The sequence below is a fragment of the Antechinus flavipes genome, chromosome 3 (assembly GCF_016432865.1).
Source record: "Antechinus flavipes isolate AdamAnt ecotype Samford, QLD, Australia chromosome 3, AdamAnt_v2, whole genome shotgun sequence".
Taxonomy (NCBI): Eukaryota; Metazoa; Chordata; class Mammalia; order Dasyuromorphia; family Dasyuridae; genus Antechinus; species Antechinus flavipes.
The window spans coordinates 435,784,445-435,804,885 of record NC_067400.1 but is presented as its reverse complement, the minus strand read 5'-3'; the positions used below and the strand labels follow the sequence as shown (position 1 = coordinate 435,804,885).

The 20,441-nt window shown below is 33.5% G+C and overlaps 1 protein-coding gene across 9 annotated transcripts in view; it reads left to right on the top strand.

The window, feature by feature from the left end:
* The window catches only part of PKP4 (plakophilin 4), a 220,850-nt gene extending 200,923 nt beyond the window's left edge, over positions 1-19,927 (top strand). For 6 of the 9 annotated variants that reach the window (XM_051986337.1, XM_051986335.1, XM_051986340.1 and 3 more), the window contains 9 exons: positions 856-1,047; positions 1,269-1,442; positions 6,346-6,496; positions 9,481-9,676; positions 11,865-11,949; positions 12,069-12,186; positions 14,877-15,005; positions 16,872-16,945; positions 18,861-19,927. In XM_051986337.1, the coding sequence (XP_051842297.1) occupies positions 856-1,047; positions 1,269-1,442; positions 6,346-6,496; positions 9,481-9,676; positions 11,865-11,949; positions 12,069-12,186; positions 14,877-15,005; positions 16,872-16,945; positions 18,861-19,109 (1,368 nt within the window). In that variant the 3' untranslated portion in view covers positions 19,110-19,927. The remainder of the gene's footprint in view (positions 1-855; positions 1,048-1,268; positions 1,443-6,345; positions 6,497-9,480; positions 9,677-11,864; positions 11,950-12,068; positions 12,187-14,876; positions 15,006-16,871; positions 16,946-18,860) is intronic. The other 3 variants (XM_051986336.1, XM_051986338.1, XM_051986341.1) reach the window with 3 other exon arrangements.
* Positions 19,928-20,441: the final 514 nt, after the last annotated feature.

Genomic DNA, 20,441 nt, shown 5'->3' with positions numbered 1-20,441 from the left:
AAATGACAATCTTTGTAAAAGCAGCTACTGCCATCTTTATTTTTCTACCTACTCCCAGATTAAATCAACATTTGATATTCTATTCTATGATGGGGCTCCCTTATTCCTCTGCTCTTTTCTCTATCCATTGTTAGTGTTTTGACTTTAGAAGGGACTATCACTGTTATGGAAGGAGTAGTGCTTGGCAAAGTGAGGAAAATGGAGAGGTAAAAGGAAGGGGGGGAAATATAGAAATATTATCTATATGCAGCAGCAAGTTCATGCTTGGAATAAAAACAAGGGAGGAAATAATTGCTTGTTGGTAATACAAGAGAGAACTCAAAGATTAAAGAACTAGGCCAGAGAGAGAACCTGGAATGAATGTCTATCAGTGAGAAGGGATGGTAACAGTTGCTTCTGTGATGAAGAATTACTTTTGTGATTGAGGTAGAAAAAAGGTAGAATGAGGTTCCATTTGTCATTTAGTGTCTGAATCTTTTACTTTTTGCCTTGCCACCGTAATTGATCTGCTTGGTCAGTTTCCCTTCATTCATTTTACAAACTCTTAGAAATATACATGTGGATTTAAGGATATCAGTATCAGTTGGTATCAGTTCTATTATGATATGTTGTATATCTTGCAAAATTTCTACAACACAATGACTTTTAGAATACCTTATAAACATGTCACTTTGCTAAATCATTTTTCCATTCTCTTTAAAAATTATTTTGTAAGTTTAGGTATTCATATATGTCATGTTCATGTAAAAAATCTGTCATGCTCATACAAAAAAGCTTTTTCAGTTAATATCTATCTGATGTGAAAGTTGCTTGTTCTGTTTGGTGGCATTAACTCTAAAATGTGTTAAATTTCAGACTGTGGAAAACTGTGTGTGCACCTTGAGGAACCTGTCATATCGGTTAGAATTAGAAGTACCTCAAGCACGATTGCTGGGAATAAATGAATTGGATGACTTATTAGGAAAAGAATCTCCTAGCAAAGATTCAGAACCAAGTTGTTGGGGGAAAAAGAAGAAGAAAAAAAAGAGGACTCCACAAGAGGATCAAGTAAGCATTCAATTTGATATGAATTTCATTTGGGGGGGAGCAAAAAATACTGTTTTTTTCTGAGGAGAAAATGATAGTTGTTATAGTACTTATATTGTTATCTCAGAGATGGATATTTATCAAATATCTATCAAATTTTAACACAGGTGATTACTCCTACTTAACATATTGACCTTGTAAAAAAAAATTTTTTTAACATATTCACATTTTTTCTCTTTCAGTGGGATGGAGTTGGCCCCATACCTGGATTTTCTAAATCTCCTAAAGGGGTCGAAATGTTATGGCATCCATCAGTAGTAAAGCCATACCTGACCCTTCTAGCAGAAAGCTCCAACCCAGCTACTTTAGAAGGCTCTGCAGGATCACTCCAGAATCTCTCTGCAGGCAACTGGAAGGTATGACATAGATTCTAAGTGATTTTTAAGAGATTTCAGTCAACCAGAAAAAAATCAGCAAGCAAATATTTTCAAACATCTGCCATGTTCCCAGCACTCTGCCAAAAAATAAGGTCAGAATATCATATATTTAGAGTTGCAGTGAATCTTAAAAGTCATCAAATCAATCCCCTTCATTCTCCATATGAGGAAACTGAAGCCCAGAAAATTTAAGGGGCAAACTGGGTTCTAAATTTGGTCCTGATTCCAAATCCATTGCTCTTTCCGGTGTATAACAATGTCTCCTTGAAAGAAAATATAACCTGTGAAAAAATTAATGATCTGATGATGAGAACAAAATGTACATGCATAAAACCACAGAAGAACAACACAATAGGTTAAGTGTTTGATTGTCAGTCACCTAGTATTTATTGAGCATCTACTATGGGTCAGGTGGAGAAAGGCTCAAGACAGTCCCTGTTTTCAAGGAGCTCATAGTTTAATTGGGGAAACAACATCCAAACAGCTATCTAAAAACAACATATATACAGATATGTTGGAAATAATCTCAGGTGAAAAATTAAAGTAGAAGAAAAAAGGCTTCTTGTAGAAAGTAGGACTAAGTTATGAGGTGGACATGAGGAAGGAGAGAATTCAGGCATGGAGGACAACCATTGAAACTACTTAAGAATTGGAGTAGCATGTACAAGGAATCAACCAAAAAATCAGTGTTTATCACAGGATCATTCAGTACATGGAGGGGATTAAGGTGTAAGAAAACTTGGAGGATAGGAAGGAGTCAGAATATTGTATGCTTGGAGCTAATAGGGAATCATTGATTTGGAGGAGGCAGACTTGCATTTTAGAAAACTCACTTTGATAATTTGAGTGGTGGTGGAGAGCTGAGGCAGGAAGACCAACCAGAAGATTGTTGCAGTAGTTGAGGTGTGAGAGATGATTGATTGATACAATTGACTGTGTCCTGTCCTATGAGCCACGGAGTTAATGCAAGGAATCCATGTCAGTATAATAAATAAGTTTATTTTGAGTTCCCTTTCCTGATTCCATCCTCAAATGAATTAAGAATCTTTCAGGAAGAGCAAAGGTGTCAAATGCTCAGAATGCCCACAGCGCTCCAGAATGCAACCTGACTGGCTTAAAATATAATTGGAAAATATTTAACAATAAGTACAGATACAATAAAGCAGATAATAGTACATTTTTAAATTAAGTTATCATGCCCCCTGAAGAAGTCCCTGTTTCTATTTGAATTTAATACTACTCTCATAGTCTTTTCTTTAGGAAGTCCTGGATCTGGTTTGTTTCAGTGAGGCAGCTATTGTATTTGGCAGCTATGGACAGTTATGGTCAAGTGTTGGAGCTAATGTGGTAACTGTCTTTCATTGTTAATGAAAGTATCAGTGAAATCCAGTCTTTTCCAGGATGTTTCACCTCCAACTTCTACTAAATTTTTGAAGTGTATGAAGTAAATAAAATAAAATTCATTTATGTTTAAATGAACGCCTTTGAAAATGATAATAGTGGTGATAATTAAAATTTATGTAATTTGATTTGTATCTACAGTTTAATCTGTAGAATTATATAGCAATTGAAAATTAGATTTCAAACTGATTTAAAATGTAAACATGTTTTAAAGATTTTTAAGTTATTTTACATAGTAAATTAAAAGATTGTATGCACTCCCTATTTGATAATCGTGATCATAGATGGTATTAAATCAAAGATTATTGAAGGATACTAGAAGATTGATAGGCCTCAGGAAACTCATCTAGAAACAAAAGGTATTTGTACTATCATTATATATTTCACAGAGTTCAGTTTGATAAGCATTTTAGTCCATTAATGTTACAATGTGTTCAGAATTCATACATTGAATTTTTAAAACTTTTTAAGTTTGGCAAGATTTTTATAGGAGCATAGGACTTCGGTAGACCTTAGAAATCATACTCTCTTTACTTTGCAGAAGAGAAAACTGAGCTTCATTTGAGTGACATTTCATTCCTACATTCACAAAGGCCATAAAAAGAGCAAGACCACAGTTCACACTCAAGTCATCCTGACTCCCAGGGCAGCAATCTGTCTGTTCATTATCTTGCCTCCCCTACCTGTGCCTTGGAGTCAGATAATAAAATTTTTCATTCCCATTTTTTAATATTAAACCAAGATAATTCAGCTCTCGTGAAAGAAAGCAATTAATTAAAATGAACAATTAACCATAGTGCACGAGAATCATTACAGATATTTTGTTAACTATGTCTGTTAGCTAATCTATACAGAATTTGAAAGTCTTTTTTTTTAAAGTGGACTAATAACCAGAGGTCTTCTTCTGTTATGTTACATGGTTTTTATTCTTATGTTCACTTCCAGATGATTTGACATACAAAAGAATCAGTCTGCAAAAGGGTCATAAGATTGCTTAAGAGGTTCTAGCTTTAATAATAAAATGAAAGGTACTAGACTTTTTTTTTTTTAATTGCTAAATAACACCGATTGGAAAGCATTATATACAACGTATGATTAATAAAAAATATATATTTATGAATGAATGAAAAGGTATTAAGCACTTATGTACTGTCCTAAATACCAAGGATGCAAATTTTAAAACCACAATCCATTACTTCAGGGAACTGACATTTGTATAGAGCGATATTGTACTTATGGAAATCATGACAAAGGAAGGTCACTTTAGGTTCTCAGGGATGATGAGTGTGACCAAAAGAGTTCCAGATATTCACATAGCCCTCTCAAGAATAGTAGCAGAATTGATTTGATCCTGGTTAGGGAATTGGAGATTGTGGGAATAAGGAAGTTTATTCCACAGCCTGGATGATCTGATGACTATGGAGGAGTGAGCAAAATGAAACAGGGTTGAGGCCTACTTTAAATAATGTTCTCATTTTAGTAAAGACAACCTCCTAGCCTAGGGTTTTTGTCTTCTGTGGCCTCACAACTTTGGGTTTCACCATTCATTATCTCTTTTAGTCATTAGAAATATAGGTAAAGTCACAGAGAATACACAAGATCCTAAAAATATCGTCTTCTTTAAATGTGCACTTATTGTCTGTTTCTTAGGCACATTGCCTAAGCACAAAGACACATCATGATGTGTCTCCTTAGTCATGTTTAGAGTTCTCTAATAAAAATAAATGATAATCTAGATTAGTCTATCATTAAATACATTCTTTAGCATCTTTTTTTAATCCCCCATAAAAATATTTAAGAAATCACCATTTGAAATTTCTGGACTCGTAGGCAATAAATTTTTTTAGTCATTCTATCTTGAAGCCAGCGAAACTATGAGACCAAGAAATAGCAATAGAATTTAAAGAAAGAAAAAATAGAATAGCAGATCTGGAGAACAAATCAAAAAGAAAAAATATGAGAATAATTGGACTACCTGAAAGCTGTGAGCAAAAAAAGAGTCTGAACCCAATAATGCAAGAAATAATCCAAGAAAATTGTCCTGAAGTGATAGAACATGAGGGAAAAGTAGAAACAGGAAAAAATTCACCAGCATTATCTGATTGATATCCTTTGTGGGAAACACACAGGAATATTATTGGCAAATTTTGAAACTCCCAGATCAAGGAGAAATTTTTGCAAGAAAAAGAAAAACAATTCAAACATGTTGAAGCTACAGTTAGAATTGTGAAGTATTTAGCAGCAACCACAATAAAAGATTGCAGGTCCTAGAATCATATGTACTGACAATCAAAAAATTAGGTCTGCAGCCAAAAATATCATATCCAGCAAAATTATCTATAATATTAAGTGAAAAAAAATTCATTCAACAAACTTGAAGATTTTCAGGACTTTTTTAACTCTAATTTAATAGAAAATTTAACATATAAGAGCTTGGTATCAAAGATTAATTCTAGAGAAATTGACATGGACAGATTGTTAATTATTTATTTTTTTAACATAGAAATGCATACCATATGTTTAAGATTGACATCAGCAATAGAGCAGCTCAAAAGAAAGATTGGGGCAGAGTTGAGTACAATCTGACTGTTAAAAAGAAAACTGCCTAGGAAAAGGTAAAATAATAATTATGTTATACAAATGAGGTGCAGAGGAAGAATAGATACAAAGACATTAGAAGTGGAAGGAGGCTCATGGTTCTTAAAACCTATTCACAACAGAAATGGGGTAAATGGGCAACACTACATATATACCATGAAGGGTATAGCACGCTCCAGAAATCTATAAAGAAAAGGGATGGACGGAGGGGGAAGCAAAGGATGGGAGAAGTCAAGGAAGGGATTCATAGGTGGGGGAAGGTTAAGTAATTGTGCAAAGTAAATTATGGAGCAGAATTAAAGCAGAAAAGTTAGCAGAAATAGGAAATAAGAGAATATAAGTATGAGTCTTTGGGTGTAAATGGATGTGTGTGTCTGTGTAGAAGGGGGTGTGTGTGTGTGTGTGTGTGTGTGTGTGTGTGTGTGTGTAAATATATCTGCTTAACTATAACCTGCTGGTGGGGGAGGGATAATGAATAGGAAAAAAGAATAAAGTTTATAAAAAAAAAAAAGCACAGCAGAGACCAAAAGAAAAATCCACAAAGAAGCAAAGAAAAGATGGACACTTATGAATATAATTTCTTATATTATTGTATATTCTTTCTTGATCTGGTAATTTATTGCTATATATTTCAAATCCTTCCTGATGTTCTGCTGGACACATGACATGTTTTGTTTTCCTTTTCTGTCTTTTTCCTATTCTGTTTTTTTAATTAAATAATTTTTTTTAAAAAACTTATTCTACCTTTTTAAAACTACTGTTTTTATTCTTTTGTACCCTTACATATTTATTTTAAACATAGGAGGACTTTTAAGGCACTGTAACATAATTAAAAGTAAAGTATCTATTTTGTGCTACTTAAAGGATTTATTTTATTTAATAGTTTGCTGCATATATTCGAGCTGCTGTCCGAAAAGAAAAAGGTCTTCCGATCCTTGTAGAACTTCTGAGAATGGACAATGATAGAGTTGTGTCTTCTGTGGCAACTGCTTTGAGGAATATGGCATTAGATGTTCGTAACAAAGAGCTTATAGGTATGCTATGAAATCATTCTTGAATTCACATGAAATACACAAGGAAAATGTAATTTTTTTCTTTTGAGAAAACCTGAGCCACAATCATTTGCCTTTACCCAGATTTTTACTCTTTTACCTTTTTACCAGATTTACCCTTTATCCAGATTACCATCTTGGGTAATCACTTTTTTTTTTTCAGAATGGCAAAGATATATATATATATATATATATATATATATATATATATATATTTTTTTTTTTTTTTTTTTTAAATCTTATTTTAAATTTTCAAGCTTTTTTCCCCTAATTCTCCCACACTTGGCATAAGCAGATAGAGCAGGGAAATAGAATAAGAAAACCAAAAACTTTATAACAAATAAGCGTACTCAAGCAAAATAAATTTCCATGTTGTTAGAGCGTAAGTTGTTTCCTTACTTTTGCTCACTTCATTGTACATAAATTTAAGCAAGTGTTTCACAGTTTCTCTTTAACTATCTCTGAACAATTATATTCTATTATGTTAGTATACCACTGTAATTTGTTTAGTTTTTAGTTCTTTATTAATCAAAAAAGAGCTACTGTATAAATATTTTCTTGCATAGGGACCTTTTCTTTTTTCTTTGATCTGTTTGAGGCATAAGCCTAACAATCCTTTAGCTCAGAATATAAGCACATTTTATTGGCTTTTTGACCATGGTTCCAAATTGCTAGACCAGTTCACCACTCCAACAGCAGTGCTTCTGTGTCGTTTTCCCAGGACTATTCCAATCTTTCTCATTTTTTTCTTTTTATCAGTTTTGCCCATCTAATAGATGTAACAACCCTCTGAGGTGCTTTAATTTCCTAGTATTAGTGATTTGGTGAAGAATTTCTTATTATAGATAAATGTTCTTTGATCTTTTATCAGTTGGGGACTCCCCATAAAAATTTTCTAGGATTTTTTTACCTTAAAATTCACCTTAGATTTGCAATTCTCTTTACCACTATGTACTTTAGCCATGATGCCATTGTGATCAGGTTCTAAGTAGAATTGTTTATAAAGTTAAGAATTATAAATTAATAATCATTCAGAAAGTGTTGCTATTTTTATAATGTCTAAATTAATATGTTGAGCCAGATCTTTCTATATAGAGATAAAGCTTCCTACACACCCTCACTGCTACAGATTCTAGCATGTACCGAGTTGCAGTGTGAGAATTATCATATAACCAGCTTCTGGCCTCCTTTAAAAGGAATTTCTTGTGTCTTTAAGGTATACTTATAAAAATGACAAAGCAAGTCTGTATGTACTGAAATTGTTTACCTAAGAGATTGCCCATAGACACATTTGAATCCATTTCAGTGTGACTCTTTTGACACATATAGTTCAGGCCATGTCATTTCATCCTCCATGTTCCTACCTCAGCAGATTGTAGAGGGAATCGTTAGTTCTATAAGTTTATGGTAGCCCATGGGCTATTGAATCAGGCAAAAAGTAACATCATAATATTCTTACAAGCAATAATTACTTGCTCAATATTTGCTGAGAATCAACAGTATATTAGGCATCTTCTAAAACATAAAATTAGATGTTATACCTTAACACCTGGATTCACTTATTTTTGGGTACTGCCCTGCCCTCCACTCATTCTAGCATTAGGCATGGCATAAAAGATGGAGAAGGGGAGAATGCAGCAGTGTTTAGTTCATAGTTATACATTGTAACTACAATTGCTTGACACCAAGGTGCAATGATATAATACAAAATAAGTCCCATGAATCACTGTAAATACACAGGAAACAACCAAGTTATGTCGAAAAACCACTGTATAATGCATAGTGTGAAATTCAGCTGCAATTTCTCATTTTGCTTTCCCTATCTCATCACAGAATTCATCTCCTGATCATCTTTTTAATAAACTGAATTTCTCTGCTTTTTCTATTAATGTTTTCTTTGAGTTTTTCCTCTGACATATATCAAATTATACATATATACAATTAATGCCTCTTTGAATGTCTTTCCCATCTGTTGCTCACCAATGATATGTAAACAGATGTTTAATAAAAACTCCATTTAAAAGCCATTCAATTATTAGTTCAGAAGAAAATAACAAAATATTTACTTGAGCTTTCTTTAATTTCCTTTTTTCTGTAATGCAATTATTCCTGTTTGTCAGCTAGTAATTGAAAACTAAAAAAGTTGAGATGTAATCTGTTGGAAGGCAGAGAAGTGAATAGAATATCCATAAGAAAGCTCTCCTCTGTTCCTATTCCACTCCCTTCCCCCAAGCTTTCCAAAATAAAAAGCTTTATTACTATTACTACTGTCTCCTGTGAGGGAAGACAGCCATAATTTTAATTAAATATTTTCAGTTTTGTTTTGGAACTTTCTTTGTTAAAATTACTATTAACATGGGTTCACAGACCCATTTGTTCCTATATAAAATTATTTATACAAATGTAATGAAATTAACTTATTTCCCAACTAGAACAAATTAATCAGTTCAGTTTTCATTATGTATTTACAAAATACCAACTACATGCCAGAACAGTGAGATGGTCCTTGTCCTCAGTGTGCTTTTATTCTTTTAAAAGTAGTGTACTTGACCCATATTTGAAGAATAGATTTTTGAAAGCTTCCTGAAAGACTCATGACAGTCTTATTTTTTCAAATCTAAAAATTCCAGTAAGAATCAGATTTCCTGATTTCAGCTTTTTCCAGCTGATTTATAATAGTTCAACTAAAGGAAATTTCACTATCATTCCCTAGTCTGTTCACTTCTTTGTTTATCCCTTCAATAACATAGGGCTATAAACATCCTAAATGATTCTTAAATGTAGAATTTAATGAAATACTGAAGATCACAATAACTATTTAGAATAATTATCATTTTCCATTTAGCTATGAAATTTGCCTTTGTCTTTTTTACTTTTGGAATTTATCTCGTGATATATATCATACAACAGAATTTTGCAGTAGCTAGTACATTTTGTAAATGAATTTAATTTTTGTAATTTGGCAGGTAAATATGCTATGCGAGACCTGGTAAATCGTCTGCCAGGAGGCAATGGTCCAAGCATCTTGTCTGATGAGACCATGGCAGCAATCTGCTGTGCTCTGCATGAGGTCACCAGTAAAAACATGGAGAATGCCAAAGCCCTGGCTGACACTGGAGGGATCGAGAAACTAGTGAACATAACCAAAGGGAGAGGGGACAGGCAAGTGTTCTGTCATAAGGAGCCACCACTGTGAGGATTCTGTTCCTCTCATCACTTTATGAGAAAGGATCTTCATAAAAAATGAATTTTCTACTGAAAAGGATTTATTTCTCCTTTCCTTATAAATTGATAAGTTTAGTTTCCCATAGCTGCAATCCATTTTGTTAGGGGAGCAGTTATCTGGCTTTATTCCTTTTTTTGTTTTGTTTTGTTTTTTTATAATACCTGCCACTCTCTTGTCGGTGCCACCATTTCTAAAGTGCTAGGTACCGGTATAATAGCATACTGTAGAGTCATTGTTTGAATCTCTTAGGATAATAAGCATGAGCTTAACATTGGATATTAAGACCAATCTAGATTAGAACATATCTTCTGTTCACTTACTCCTTTTTCCAAGATCAGCAGTTAACTGTAATAAGGAATACTATATTTTGCCTCAGAATTCCACTTTCAGCTGCATAGTACAGCATTAAAATAGGTATATTAGAAAATCAGTAGCACAAGGAATATTTGGGAAAATGCTGTGGCAAGGATCAAGGCTATAACATTGCTTTAGCCTATGTGATCTTAACCCACTGTAGAATGAACTCACAGTCGAATTCCCCAAAGAAATGGTAGATTGAGAAGACTTGGCATATTCTATACCATAATGATAAATGAGCCCCTCAAAAGAGTGGGATAACTGCCATCTGAGATAGGTAGCATCCTAAAACTTACTAACTATCCTTAAATAAGCCTACTCTGCTTAACGTTACCTACATCAAAACTGCCTAGCAGCATTAGTACAAACCCTACTCTGGAACACATATAACAAAATGAATATCCCCTTTGGTAGAAAATACAGACTTTAGTGTTTAGACAAATCAGAAAATGGAAGTTTAAAGTGACACGAATAACTACAAGGGATATCTTTCTATCTTCTCACTATCTCCTTCTCAAGGGTACCCTTGAGATTCTAAACCAAGAGTAGTCAAGTGCAAAGTGTTCCTGTGGTTCAACTAAGTCTGAAGAATTGGGCCAAGAGAAAGGGCAAACTTAGCAATATGAAGACTCCAAAGGAGTCTCCATCGCAAGATCCACCATGAACACAGGTGAATATATAGAAGCAGATCATAGTCATCATTGGCTAAGTGAGAAACCTCGGAAATGCTAAGGCAAAGGATAAAATAAATTATGACAAGAATTGAGTAGATTATTCCCATTATAAATATCGAAGTATATTTTTAAAAATTCTTAAGCTTTTAAAGTCCAAATTTTGAAGTTGCAGAAATTCTCCACTATATATATATATATATATATATCAATCATTATATATAAAATAACATGATTGATATGGAACTAAGTGGTCTCTTGGCCTCTGATCCTAAAACAATAAAATTCTTGTTTGATGAAGTGCTTATAGAAGTTTCAATAGAGATTTTCCAAATAGAAATTTGAATGTAGTAAAGGACATGGATTATACTAGATGGCCTCTGAGGTCCCTTTCCAACTCTAAAATTTGCTTATTCTCCCACAAAACTAAGGGGTTATATTGAAGCCAAATTTTGTATGTTAAAATCCGTTCTCAAAAAAAAAATGCATCCTTGAATTTGATTTTTTGAGTGCTCAGTTTATGATTTCTTCTAGATTCCCAAATAGCTATTGCCTGTATTGTCAGTTTTCTTAAATATCACTCCTTCATATGCCTTTTTTCCATCACTAGAAGGCTGACTATAACACTTAGTGAAACATTCATTAAGTGCTAAGAAATGATGACCTAGTTCCTTTTGTCTTCAGAGGTCAGGTTGATTGACTATTGTTCCTTAGATACCCAGGATGTAGGAGTAGGTAATTAATGGCAAAGGAAATATTAAAACCTAGAAAAGTTGTGTGGCTGATACCTAAGGGAACACTTACTTTACATTGATTATTCCATGTGATGCAGACTTCTTGCTGTGAAAAGCTAGTCACCTTATATGTTCACTTCTAAGTTTCCCCCCCTCCCAAAGCTTGAGTGTGACCAATTCCCAAACATTAGATTACAATGAGCATTTTTCTAAACAGCTTTTGTGAGCTGGAGTTCTTTAAAGGGTGACCTCCTGTCCACTTGTACATGAACTGAATCCTGTCAGGTGGAGTCTGATATTTTGCTATTTGGACTGTTTCAGAGAAGGACCTGAATTCATTACCCTAACTCTCTCTTATGTAGATCATCTCTGAAAGTAGTGAAAGCAGCAGCCCAGGTATTGAACACATTATGGCAATATCGAGACCTGCGGAGCATTTATAAAAAGGTGCAGTACAAGGATAACTCTGACACAATTATTATTTGAGAACACATTCCTAATATTTTATAATAAAATGTCATGATTGAATTTGAAAGGCTTTTTTATTTTCTCTTTTAACACCACAGGATGGGTGGAATCAAAATCATTTTATTACACCAGTATCAACATTAGAGCGCGAGAGATTCAAATCACATCCTTCCCTCTCAACTACCAACCAACAGATGTCACCTATCATTCAATCAGGTCAGTAGGGAAACGGGCTCTTAGGAATATATTGGTTTCTATCCCTCTTGCCATTTTTATCTTGACTAGAGAAGATTATATCTGCCTACTTCAGAACCTACCATTCCCAATCCTTCACTAATCTTCATTTGTCTCTTATCCTTTAAAGCAGCATTTCTTAATCTAGGATCCACAAATTTGGTAATAGTTAGGTTTTTTTTTTTTTTTTTGGGGGGGGGGGAGTTATGGGGATAAAATATTTTATTGTGTATGTATGGGTTAAAGGAGTTAGTCTTTATAAAAGTAAAATATGACAGCAAATATGACAAGAGGAAGAAACTAGGCCTTCAGCTATTCTTTCCAGCTGAAGGAAAGTACAATAATTAACCTGTAGAGAGAAACAATGTTTTTTCCTAGTTGTTTATACCTTTTTGTTGCAAGGCAGAATGATTATAACTTTTCCAAAGCCTTAAATTACTACCATAAGAGATTTTAAATATTATATTTTAATATAATTAGTGATCCTATTTATTCGATTTTTATGCCTGTTAAAACATTCTTCTGGAAAATGTTTCATATGCTTTATCAGCCTACCAACACACAAAGTTAAGAAGCCTTGTTTTTTACTGAGTTGAGTTTTCTATCTGCTATATTTCAGATTGTAATCACCTGATAACTGATCCTTTGCTTTTCTTAATGTTTAAACCTTTGTAATAAAAATAGGCTCCACTCTTCTACCTGAAGGAACAATAAACATGGTTGTTGTACTTCAAGCCAAGAATGCTACATCTTGTCAGGGTCACATGTCACAGGGACAAATAGATGCCTAATAATTTTAGCAATGTGAGTTGGGAACTCTTTCTTTTATTCCTTATTGGTAGGACTTTTAATCTCAGAGAGAAAAGCAAACCCATCTTGGCACTAGCAGAAAAAGCATGGAAAATGACTTATGAAACCAACAAATGAGTTTGATAAATATAATTTTTAACTTTAAAAAAGGTGACAGTGATGAATTTCTTGTGCTTTATTGGCTTTAAAATACTTTAGTCTAAATTAGATACCTTCCATTGTACTCTATCCATAGCAGCATAGCTTATTTCTGATGTGTATAAATGTGACTAAAAAGGAATATAAGCTTAGTAGTTCTTGTCACATAATCTAACGTCTCTCTTTACTTCAAGAAATCTTTTGATATAGGTAATTTCAAATAAATAATAAATAATTTGACATAAATAATGTCCAGACTTACATGAGCCTTAGTTTTGTTTTGTTTTTTTTAATTATGCTTAACTCCTTAAATAAATCCCTGCCTGTTTTACACCTTCCTGTGCTCTGAAATTTAGCCTGCAGCAAGTTGGCTTTCTCAAAAGCTTCAACCTTCTTTAGGGAGTGAGGATGCTAGAAGTAGCATCAGGGGAGCTGTTAGGTGAGATGCCTAGAGGTATTTCTGTTTGTACAGGCACCTAGTAAAACATGTATGCAGATAATTCTAATACTTCACAAAAATACTAAAACAAGATATGTTTTGGTTTCTGTATTTATCATTCTTTGGTAATTTAATATTAAAGCAGTTTTTTACTTTCATTTCTTAATCTACCTTTTGGGACTGATGATAGATTAGCAGGTACTTTCCCTGTGCTTGATACCTTCTTATGGTATTCTTATTTTCAATAAGAATCTGAATGCAGATCCATCCCATGTGATTTGAAATTTTGCTTCTAATTATGTTCATTTTCCTCTGGTAAAACAAATATTTATGTTAGTTTTATCCATACAAATGCTATACATTGCAAAATTAGCATTGCCAAGGATTAGGGTGCATCACTATCAATGATTATTCTTGGCCATGTTAGCAAATACTTCATTAGAGTTTAATTATGATGAAAGCAAGATGAGTTTTAAAATGAAGGGGAAAAAAGTTTTTAAAAGTTTCCCATTCAAAATTGAATTATTTCCTTTAACTCTTCAGAAAAAATAAAAAGTGCATAGGAGATAACTTTTTCCTATCATTAACTATTTTAATCACTATTATAGTAGGCTTCACAGTCTTTTTAAAAAGCTGATCTTCCCATTTTCATTAGAGTTTCACAGTAAGCTCAGACTATTAGATTTCCAGAACTTAGAATTGATGGCAACTTAAATTATTCTGAAATCCCAATGCTTCTCACATGGGGTAGTTTGGAATAATTAGAAAGTAAGCATACTATCTCTTTCTTTTATGCAGAAATTCAATAGATATATGTTTCAGTGGCTTGTTGATTTTTTTTTTTTGTAAGTAATTGAAATGAGAAAAAATAGCAAATATAACTCTTGAATGACTGATATATTCTTATTTACCTAATTTTGAAAGCCTAATCCAATTCATTGGTGCACATTTGAAAATTATCCATTTCTTCAGATCACATTTAAAACAGGGAAGCTCATATTTTAAGATAATATAAAAATAATAAAGGTAGTGTTACTAGCTGTACTAGCAGACTTTCTGCCCAAGCTCCAAGATAATTCCATTTAGAACTAGCTATATTTTGCTTCTTGTCTTGTTAAATGCTTGACTACTCTTACATTCCACAGCAGCTTTCAGATCTGACTTTATTAGCAAACTACTGGGGTATTTCTAATCACTGACCTTTATTTTTCATGGGAGGGTTTTACTGAGATACTAACAATCTTCTTCCTTTCCTTTTCCTCCCTCCTTTTTTTCCTTTCTTCAGTTGGCAGCACATCTTCATCACCAGCACTGTTAGGAATTAGAGAACCTCGCTCTGAGTATGATAGGACACAGCCATCTATGCAGTATTACAATAGCCAAGGTGATGTCATACATAAAGGCATATATGCTGGTAAGATACCAGTTAGGTGTATGATGCGGTACTTTGCAATGCTATTTGTTTCCAAACACATCCTCTGTGTGGGAAGCTATAATATGAATTATTTGAAAAGTCTTGCACTCCTATATTGAGATATTCCCCCAATAGCAACCTAGAAATAATCAATTCAATATTCCATTTGCATCTGCTACTCCCTACTTTCCTGACTATTACCTGGTGCTTTTGTGATTTTCAGTAAAATGTACTAATTTAGTAAACTTCAGGACCATCACTGACTGCAAAAGGTTTTTGTGTAAGTAAAAACAGGCATATGCTCTCTGGTACAATTACTTATGTTTCTACTCTTTTCCCCATTTCTACGCTCACTTTATTTCTTTTTTACTTTGTGTATCAAAACTCTACTTTCTTTATGACATTGCTTTAGATATATCTTAGAGTGGTAAAGTTCCAACATTCATGAATAAGAAAGAGAAAGATGTGTCTTTGTAGAGAAAAGATTCAGAAAGTAGTAAAATGTATCTCCCATGAGATTAACATGTTTAAATGAATAAAATATTGTTGTGTTAAATTAATGCTTTCATATCTTATATAGAAAGTTTTGCCCAGGATTTATTTAAGAACATGGTCTTGAATAGTTATAAGGATTTCATATTTTCTACACTTTTGACTGTCTTGTAAATTATAATAACTTAGAGATTTCAAATAAAGCAGAGTGAGCCACAGAAGGAAGTGGGGAAAGGGACACTTCATGTTCAAAAAGCCTATTTGTTAAAAAAAAAGAAATAAATAAAAGCTAGTGGCAGCTTAACTACTGCTGGGGGAGCAATCTTACTGGTCTGTTGTCTTTTAAATTGTGATTTCATACAATCGTTTACTAATCATGTATTGTTACTATGGCAATTAATAGCTACATAGCATTGCAGTTGCTATATTTCAAACATAAAGCTTTTTCCAAGAAAATGCACGTTAAAAACCTGTATTTGTTATTTGAGATTTGCTGCAGTTTTGTTCTAAAGATCCTTTCCAGCTTGCAAACCCTTCTAATTTTTCTATTTGTATCTTCTTTTACTTGCATCAATAAACTAATTTGTTCCAGGTATGTTTTATTTTTCCTCATTTTGTTTTAAATCTATATTTTAACATTAAAAATAGAGTAAAATTGCTAATTACAGTATCAGAACTCTTCTCATGGACCCTTATGGGAACAAATTTGTCTGTTTCTTGTGACTGAAAGCAGGCGTTTGGACTTGCAGCAAGAGTATCATGTGTATGTTTGTCTTACAAATTAACCCCTTCGAACTCATATTAATCCTGTCTCTTAACTAGAGTGTTAACACAAACTGCTATTTTGGAGGCATTCAGTTTGGCATATTATATTTCTCTTCTTTTCCTTAATAATTTAACTTAGAAACCTTAGAAAGACAAATGTTGCTCCTATTTCTAGCTTGAAATATCCTTCTCTGGTCTAAGAGACAGAATCCAAGAACTTGGCAAAAGAGATCTTTCATGTGAAGCTGCTTATTTTTACAAAGATTGAATCACCTCAACCAACGTTATTCACCCTGCTCAGCAGTTAAGGAGAAAATGTTCTGATAAATTCTGCATTGCCACAGCTTGCATTAACAGTTTTGTCACAAAAGTATATATGAGGCATATGTTTGCTGTAATCATTAGGCCTTGATGGTTCATAAGAAGTGAAGTTAAGTCTCTGATTCCAAGCTGCTGACCTTTATAAGCCTGAAAGGGTTACAGAGAAGAGCAGGTCTTACCTAGGCTTAAACTCAGGACATCATTGGCCATAGTATAGTCAAACTGCAGAGGCTAATGGATCTAAGTGATGAAGCACTAGTTTTAACTCCATAAAATATTTTCTTACAGGCTCCAGCAAACCTTCACCAATTTACATCAGTTCCTATTCCTCACCAGCAAGAGAACAAAATAGACGGCTACAGGTGAATTTGCAATCTCATTTTAAAAGAATGCTGATAGCAGGGATCAACAACACATAATAAAATCTTTATGCTAAACTAACATCATTGAGTAGAATCCCTTTCACTCGATATCAGCTGCTTGAGCAAATTTCTTTTCTGAAGCATTCTCAGATCCTTGAGTCTGAGAATTAATGCTGTTAACAATACCACACAGATGATGGAAATCCCCCATCCATTGCTTTCATAATCCATTCTGAAAAGTGTCTAAGCATACTGGAGATCATTTATCCTGTGATAGCCTTTCCCTGCCTATTTTTGGTCTAAGCTTGAAAATCTTTTCCTTTCTCCTCCTCTGTGTGGGAAAGAGTTAGGGGCCACATCCTTCTCTAACTTCACTGTTCACTTCTGGGAAAGCACTCTCCTCCTTTGCAGTGGACTGTCTACAGCTTTCCTGGCTAATGGTTTTATAGGACATACTTAAGCCCTGGCTGCTCTGGGTTAGTTATTGAAGCCAAGATTTGAGTTAGTCCCTGCTGTCTGCCTGAAGTTGGAATTAAAGGGTATTCATAAACTCAGCTCTCTCCTTTAATGATGTGTTGTTTTTCCTTCTGTCTCTGAAGCTATAATTTTATAAACAACTTGAGATTTTTCTTGAGTTAGTGAAGAATTATTCTATAATTCATCAAATTATAATTTCTTAAAAATTAATTTGAATTTACCTGAAGAAGTCATTCAATTCATCTTGTTATGCTCCAGTACAATTTAAGCAAAAACTAATACCACCATCATTCCTCAAAAAAAAAAAAAGTGAAAATTCCACACTCTCTCATTTCACAACTTTTACCACCAAAGAAGGTTTTTATATCTATCCTGAACCAATCATACTATAGTTTCTTGATGGGGAGGGAGGGAAGGGAAAGGGGGAATGTTTGGGTTTTTTTTTTTTAAAGGATTATAAGAATCATATCCCTAACAAGTTAAAAAGGAAGAGTTTAGACATAATCTTCTCTGTAATATTCGAAATTTAATCCTATATTGTGGTATTGACATCACTATTTGTTGTAATTTGTTAAATGTTGCAAAGTTATAAGAAATTGACACAGTGATGAGAGAATGGAATAACTGGGCCATAAAGCCTAATTTTGTTTTTTAATTATGTTTGAAGTACCAGAATGTAGCATGATATGCACTGTCATTGTTATCTCCTTTCTCCTAACCAGGTATAGTCTTTACATTTTAAATATGTGTGTTAGTATCATGTGTTTGCCTTTCTATCCATATTTACTTCCAAATTATTTTTCCCTTAACTAACGATTGCCTCTGCTTCTATAATTCTTACTCAAAGCAGAATTTTAAAAGCATTTATATCCACTGTTCACCAAAATGAGCAAGATTGAGAATTGCCTCTTTTAGAATTGTGGGAATCAAAATAACACCACAAAATAAAAAATGTCTTTTGAGACTAAGATATTGTCTAAGATACATCCCTTCCCCTCCATCACCACCCTGACCAAAAAGAAAAAGTCAAAAAATAATTTCCAAATGATCTTGTTGTACTTTCAAAGCACATGACTGGCAAAATCCTGGCTGATCAAAATAAATGTGCAAAAACTTAACCTTCTTTATCATTCTGTAGGCTTCCAGGTAAAGTACCTGGTATCTGGACTTCTCATAACCCTGATTCTATTCCTACATGATGTCATCAAGTGACAGCTCAATGTATTCACCTGTACATTTAAAGCTGGTTGGGATTTAGGGTTTACAAAAAGTAAAAAAAAAGTCCTCTAATCAATGTACTGAATTCTCTATGTCTTGTTTTATCAACATAAGTCCATAAATTACTGTCCTAGACATTTAAAAGGGTAACACACATGTTTTTCCTTAAATTCACATTTCAAAAGATTACTTTTATTTATTTTTTTCATTTTGTCAACAGCATCCACAGCTGTATTATAGTCAAGATGACACCAACAGAAAGAACTTTGATGCATACAGATTGTATTTGCAGTCTCCTCATAGCTATGAAGACCCTTATTTTGACGATCGAGTTCACTTTCCAGCTTCTACTGATTATACAACACAATATGGACTGAAATCAACGACGAATTATGTAGACTTTTATTCCACTAGAAGACCTTCTTATAGAGCAGAACAGTACCCAGGATCACCAGACTCTTGGGTGTAGCATCAAGAAGCTCAGTAGAGAAACTTTTTTTCTTCCTAATCTTGTTTCAGTTGAGGAGGAGAGAGACGTTTTCTAATTTGATGGTAAAACATGCAAGTGAAATGGAAGGAACAAGGGAAGAGGCATTTTTTTTTATTTCTTTGAGGAATTATCGGGAAAGTGAGGAAAGCATTGGAAGAGAACTTTATACCTCTGCTTAGGAATTAGATCTAATTACTTGTAGTTCCTGTAGTGTGGTGAAGGTGTGGGCAATGTGATGAAAGGTTTGAGAAATGGGTAAAGTGAGTTGGGAGAATGTGTAGATCAAATCAAATTACAGATGATTTTTATGTGAATAAAGTCATGTTCTGATAGTTTGTACAGAAAAAAATAAAATGGATGCCCTTGTTTTATTGCTATTACTAAATGTCAAGATTGTATGCTATTATGTCTTGTAAATTTCTTTTGTTGGTGTAAATATGAAAATGCCACATTGGTTAAAAGTGCCATCATTTGTAATGCAGTGTGTCATTTTAAAAGAGATTTGAAAAGCTAACAATTTAAAAAAAAATGGGAGACCCAAGAAACTTATCAATTTTAAAAATACCAATTTTTTTTGGTTTTTAAAATGAATAGTGTAATTTGGAAGCACAAAGTCCAGTCCAGTATAGCAATGCTGTCCCATTCCCTGCCTTTTTCATAGGACACTTCACTGCCATTTTCTATGCACATGGAAGAAAAATAAATGTGAAAGTTTCATCCATGGAAAAGTGTTCCCTGCTCATTTTTATTTTCTGTATGTAATACGGAGAAACAAATTTAATAAATGTGAAATCTAATTGCATGTTGTAAGCAGCTTAAGTATATTAAACCATTTTTACTTTTTTCCTAATTTTATCCACTTAAACGTTTTCATGCCTGATGGACTACATCAAAGAATGCCTCACTACAGTTTCTAGTTTAAGGCTTTTTTTCCTGAAAAAAAATATTATGAATTTCATGTACTTTGAAGGCTTATCGTGTTTTAATTTGACCATTTGTGTCATAGGCAAACTATCTTCTCACTCCACCCCCACTCTGAGAAATTAGATCTAGCGGTGTGGCTTCCATCAGCTGGTGTAGATTCTGCTTAGCTACCATTTGTATCAGTGTAATAGTCAACATGAGAACAGTATTTATGAATTTCCCTTGATATACTAATAAATCTAAAGCCCTAGAACTCCAGGTCATCTTAAGAAGGGATTTCATCTAATGAACCTTTGTTGGAATTCTTCAAGAAAAGGTTGAATAGAAGAATGACATGAAGTAGGGAGTCTTATCCCCAAAGACTCAGAACAATGTCTTCCATTACAT